The 5,926-nt window shown below is 52.5% G+C and overlaps 1 protein-coding gene across 1 annotated transcript; it reads right to left on the bottom strand.

Annotated features, from left to right (window-relative positions):
* Positions 1 to 300: 300 nt before the first annotated feature.
* Positions 301 to 3,198, bottom strand: FAM241B (family with sequence similarity 241 member B). Its single transcript, XM_037029190.1, has 3 exons — positions 3,140 to 3,198; positions 1,764 to 1,913; positions 301 to 1,061 (listed from the first exon to the last, which is right to left on the bottom strand). The coding sequence occupies exons 2-3, from the start codon at positions 1,854 to 1,856 to the stop codon at positions 792 to 794; spliced, it is 363 nt and encodes a 120-aa protein (XP_036885085.1). The 5' UTR covers positions 1,857 to 1,913; positions 3,140 to 3,198; the 3' UTR covers positions 301 to 791.
* Positions 3,199 to 5,926: the final 2,728 nt, after the last annotated feature.

Below are 5,926 nucleotides of genomic sequence, written 5' to 3' on the forward strand. Positions count from 1 at the left end.
TGAGGGCCTCTGGTCAGGGTCCCGACCCCACAGCCCATCAGCCCTTCCAGCCAGCATTTCAGAGCAAGCCCAGAAGTCACCTAAGCATCAAACAAGAGGCCCAACTCAGGCTGTACCTGGGCCCCTCCCAGGTCCGGGGGCCTGTGGGAAAAAGTTATGAACTACACTCCAAGGTCAAATACCCACTTCTACCTGTCCCCCAACCCCAACCACTCCCAGCCACCTTCCTCATGTCTTCCAGGTCCACGTACGGCATCGCCATTACATTAATGTTTCTACATAGACTCCTTTTTACTAGAATTTATTTATTGAAAACATCACCACAATTAATAGGATGCTAGTACCACCTGTCATAAATAAAAGGTAGCCATTAAAAATATACCATTAAAACAGGGCTATAAAAGTCTAGAAACTTCCCACCTGCCCTACACCCAAGGCCTGTTCCCTAGTAGCAGGGAAGTCAGCGTGTATGCCAGGGGCATGAGACATACTGGTGCTGAGCCGAGACTGTCTTCTTGGCGAAAAAGGATTGGAAGAGAAGGGGAAGGGAATCCCTTTCTTGCTGTGAGTTTGTGCTTAACTCAGGCTCGATGCCACTTAAAAACATCTCAAGGGATTCACCTAACACTCTGGAATGCTCAACTAGAAGTTAACTCTGTACCATGCCTAACACAACGTGCAAACGTTCTCTAAGCAGACCTTCAAGGCACCACTGGATCCACTCCCATGCGCCTGCTCTCACACCAAAGCCGAGCAACTCCCTCTCCCCTGCGCCCGTCCCCCTGCAGAGGTCACCGCTGACTCAGGTGGGACACCAGGTAGACGAGGCCCACCAGCAGGAGTCCACGCACGCCGAGCATCATGAGCAGGAAGAGGAGCAGGATGGAGGTCACGGGCTCCACCGCGTGGTTGCCGAGATGCCACTGGGGGAAGCCCATGTTCACCAGCTGCCGGTTGAGGTCGTTGAAGGGGGACTGAGCAGCACCCAGCCTGGCCCCCCCCTGCTGCTGCCGGAGGCCAAGACCCCCCAGGGGGGCACCGTGGCCCCTATTGAGAAGGCTCTGGAAGATGAAGACAGAGAAAAACGAATGAATTCCGAGACAGCTTCCCTGGGGGTAAGATCCCCGTGGGAAGTGAACCCTGTGAGCTGGGCCCTGCCCTCCCCTACAGTCACCCAGGGCCATGCCCCCCTTTCTCAGCGATCCCTACAGCCAATCACAGGAATCCCAGCTACTGAGTCACAAGCTCTCAGAGCACAGAAATGGCCAGTCTGCACTCCCCAAGTGGTGCCAGGAAGAAGGTGCCCAGGAGTCAAGGCGGGTTAGACTACTGGGCACAGCTTTCAAGCCACCATTTTTAACATTCCTCACTCCCTCCTTTGAAATCAACATGGTGTGGCCACAGGCTCGTCTCCTCCAATTACCCTCCAGCTTCTCTCTCTTCCAATCGAGCCTTAGAAGAAAGACGCTGGCTCCAGTGGAGTCTGCTAACCAAGTTAGAGGAGAGAGAGCTCTTGGATTGTGAAATCTGGGAAGGCTGCCCAAAGGAGGAAGAGCTGGGGAGGCAGGAGGTGGGGCAAACCTACCACAGGTTCTCCCCAAGTGTTGGCACCCCACCCCTCTCCAGCCCAGCTCTCTGCAAAGAGAACTTAAGGCTAGAGATTAATAACCAGCAAGGGAGCTTCTGGGAGCTAAGAAGTTTCTAGGACAGAGGACAGAGGGCAGAGGACAGTTGCACCCCTTCCACCGGGGCTGGGTGCCTACCTGTCGAGAGGTGCTGCTTCGTGGCCCGGTATTGTTCCTCACGCGGGGGTCATCGTCCTGCACGATTTCCCCATTGGCCAAGATCCGCACCATCCTCCCTGGAGCTCTGGGTCCCTGCTAGGCCTCACCTTTCCTCAGACCTCAAAAAGCCTGAAAAATAAAAAAAAAACAATTTCCCAGAAAAAAAGAGACACTTGCTTTCAATGGAAAAACTGCAATTCTAGGTGCTTGCAATGGTGATCCAGACTAAGCAGGCACTGTGTCTAATTAATAAAAAGGAGAGAGAGAAAAAAGCAAGTTGTTTGCCAAACAAAAACCTTTCAGACATACAGTCCACTGGGGAAACTATCAAAAGAATCCTTGGAGAAGGAAGCTTTATTATAGACCACCACCAGCAACAGTGGGGACGAGAACCCTTGCTGTGCCAGGGCGCTGTGGAAGGTGCTAGAAGGCTCATCTCACACCTCCCAACGCCCCTCAGAGGCAGGCCCAGCTGGAGGTGTACCTAGTTTGCCCAGGACCATTCATCTATGGGCAGAAAAGGAAGAACATGAAGACCTTCTCTAGGTACTAACTAACAAGTCCAGGGCCCCAGGAACCCCCGGTTCTCAATTTCCTTCTGTTAAAAAAACTGGCCCCTTGTGAGTAAATGCCAAGGGCCTGCGCTTTCCTCCCCCTCCTAGAAGGAGATCCAGGCTCATTTCAGAGCCACTTTGGACCCCCCGCCTGGCAGCAGAGGGCACTGGTGGCCCCGAAGCCCCAGAACTGGGGGAGGAACAGACCTGCAGAGGGCACGCCCCTCACCTGTCCCGCACCACGTCGGGTAACACCAGTGCCTCCTTTGCTAACAGGAGGGCAGGGCCAGCCTTCCTAAAATACGGGATGGGGGATGCTTCTGTTGCCCTGGGAGGGCCAGCTCCACAGACCGCAAGGGCGGCAGCTGGGGGTGGGACCTTTCCATGCCTCTCCCCGAGTCTATGTAAAGGCCATTTTTTTTCCTCAGGAGACGAGCTACAGTTTTCGTTTAAATTTTCAAAAGCCTTTGTAACGCACATGCCAAAAAAAGGTTAAGAGCCCCCATCTCCTGCCCTTGGCCCGGAGCCTGAGACAGGCGGATCCCGTTTTTGAAGCCTGCTGGCCCCTGCAGAAGGCCAAATGGGTCCTCTGCAGTCCCTCTGTGCGTTGTCATCCCGACCCCCTGCGTGGGCTGTGGGCGCCGCCGGCCCTCGGTGCACCTGACTCTGCCGACCGGAGAAGTGGGGTGCTCCCGCGGCAGGAGGAACCCGGCCCGAGCCGCCGAGCCCAGCTCGGAAGCCAGGCCCGCGGTAGGGGAAGGATACGCCCCGCTTCCCTGCGCCCCGGGCCGCGACACCCACCTGCAGGCGCGTCCACTCGCTGTAGCTTCCAGGCCGATTCTTCCCACCTGACCTCACAGGAAGAGCGAGAGCAGCGACGCGGCGTAGCATCGCTCTCTGCAGGCCTCCAGGGGAACTGCAGCCGCCAGGCCCAGAGGACGAGATGCAGGGCAGGAGGAGGGAGATACTGGGGGTGGGTGGGGAGAATGATCCAGAGGGGAGGGAAGGAGCAGAAAGAAAGGAGTGGAGAGGAGAGAAACAAATCCGGAGGAAGAAGGAGAGGAAGGAAGAGGGAGAAGAAGAGGAAAAGGAAATGGAGCCCACAGAGGAAAAATCCAGGGGATGGACTCTCCTAGCGTGGGAGGAAATGTGGGCACAGGCTCGGGCCGCCGGTGTAAGTTTGCTGAGTTGGCTCCTTGGATGTCTCTTGAGTAGAACCTAGCCCTGTCCTCAAGAAGCTCCAACCCCAGTGAAGAAGATAAAGTTTGAATCATAGAGCAGTGCAACTAACTACAGTGTGAGGGAAGGCTGGCTTCCCGGAAGAGGCAGCTTTTGAGCTGGCCCCAGAAGGGTAGGTAGGAGTTTGCCTGCAAGGCGAACAGGGAAGGGCTCTCCCCGCAGAGGGAGCCACCAGGTGAAAGAGCGAATAATCAGCCTCCGCCTCCTTCCGGATGCTTTCAACCCCAACCCCACCCCTTTCAAAAGTGGTTCCCTACGGGCTGGGCCTGGTCACGTGTGGAGAGCACGAGCTCCGCAATCCCACAGTTTGGGTTCGGGTTCTGGGCTGGGGCAAACTGCCGAGTTGCTCGGTGTCGTCATCTGCGAAATGGACGTATTCAGAGCACTTGCCTCACAGGACTGTGTGGGGATTAGTGTGAGACTCCCTAGCATATAGCAAGTGTTGATAGACATTCGTGGTTTTAGTTTTTCATTTTTCAATTACAGTTGATATTCAATATTATATTAGTTTCAGATGTACAACTTAGTGGTTAGACATTTATAGAACTTACAAAGTGATCCCCCCATTACGTCTAGTACCCCCCGACATCTACACACTTATTACACTACTATTGACTGCATTCCCTATGCTAGAGTTTACATCTCTGTGACTATTTTGTAACTCCCAAGTCGTAGTTCTTAATGCCTTCATCGTTTCACCCACCCTCCCAACCCCTTCCCACTGGCCACCATGGGTTTGTCCTCTGGATCCATGAGTTTGTTTCTCTTTTGTTTGTTTACCTTGTTTTTTAGATTCCATATGTGGAATCCTATTGTATTTGTCTTTCTCTGACTTATTTCACTTAGTGTAATACCCTGTGGGTCCCTCTATGTTGTCACAAATGGTAAAATTTCATTTTTATGGCCGAGTAATATTCCATTGTAGATATGCACCCATCTTCCACGGTCATCAATTGGAGGGTGTTTCTGGGAGCAGGCAGGTATTTAGCGAGCAGGTGTGAGGACCCAGACGCCTGCTAGCTTCTGAGCAGGGGAACAGAAAGAAGAGTGAGACTTAAACCCTGCCTCGATGCCACCATGGTTTAATTATTTGATTATGAAATTTTTTCAGTATAAAAATGTCAAGCAGATCTCCCTGATATCTGTGTCTTATTTGTGTACTATTTCTTTGTTTATAAATTAGACATGTGTACCATGACAACTGATTAGCATTGTGAAAACAAGGTGGATGCTAGAACCAGAGGGGAAAGGGGTGAGGGGAGGTAGAAGAGGGTATGGGGGGGATAAATGGTGATGGAAGGAGACTTGACTTGGGGTGGTGAACACACAATACCATACACAGATGATATATTATAGAATTGTACACCTGAAAGCTATATTGTATTAACCAATGTCACCCCAATAAAAGTACATTGAAAGGAAAGGAAGAAAGGAGGAAAGAAAGCAAGCAAGTTGGCTCTAGAGTCAGCCTGGGTTTGAACCAGGGGAAGGCTGCCCTCCAGTGCTGTGGTGCTGGGCCAGTTGTTTAACCTTCCAGCCCTCAGTGTTTTCATCTCTGTTTGTCCTCGGTTTCCTCCTCTGTTTGTCCCATACAAACATTCTGTGTTCACTACTCAGAAAATGATGGGAAAGAAAAGGAGGACTTTGGTGCCGCTGCAGGTCTGTGCCCATTGAGGAGAGTGGGGTGCCCTTCAGTGGAACACGGGGCGGGGGAGGAAATGATGCAAGTCTAGGTGCCATGTTCCAGAACTTAAAGGAAGGCCTGAAACTCCGGGAGAGGCAATGGCCAGATAGTGAATCCAGACAGGAGGGGCCTTAGATGGCCTCGCAGAGATCCCTGGACCCATGATGGCTTGGGTGTGATGGGAGGATTCTTGTCACCCCCAGAAAAAAGTTGCTAGATGTGAAGAAGCCAGGTAGACAAGGGCAGTGACCTGCATCCCCAGACACACGATGGAGGACAGTAATGATTGAGAAGAGCCCCCAAAGTGATGACAAGCAGAGCTGGGGCCTTTGGGAGGTAATTGGGTTTAGACATGGTCAGGAGGGTGGAGCCTCTATAATGGGATTAATGCCCTTACAAGAAGAGGAAGAGACCCTGGAGCTTCCTCTCTCAACCACCTGAAGACACAAGCAGAAGACAGCTATCTGCTGCAAGCCAGGAAGAGAGCTCTCACCAGGAACTGAACGGCCAGCACCTTCATCTTGGACTTCCTTCCATCCTCCAGAACCGTGAGGAACAAGTATCTGTTGTTCAAGCCATCCGGTCTGTGGTGTTTGGTTATGGCAGCCCAAGCTGACTAACACAATTACGACAGCATAAGGGGAGAACCCCTTTCAGACAGAGCA

Source organism: Sturnira hondurensis, unplaced genomic scaffold (genome assembly GCF_014824575.4).
Source record: "Sturnira hondurensis isolate 20B ecotype Veracruz unplaced genomic scaffold, ASM1482457v3 Scaffold0020237, whole genome shotgun sequence".
NCBI classification, from domain to species: domain Eukaryota; kingdom Metazoa; phylum Chordata; class Mammalia; order Chiroptera; family Phyllostomidae; genus Sturnira; species Sturnira hondurensis.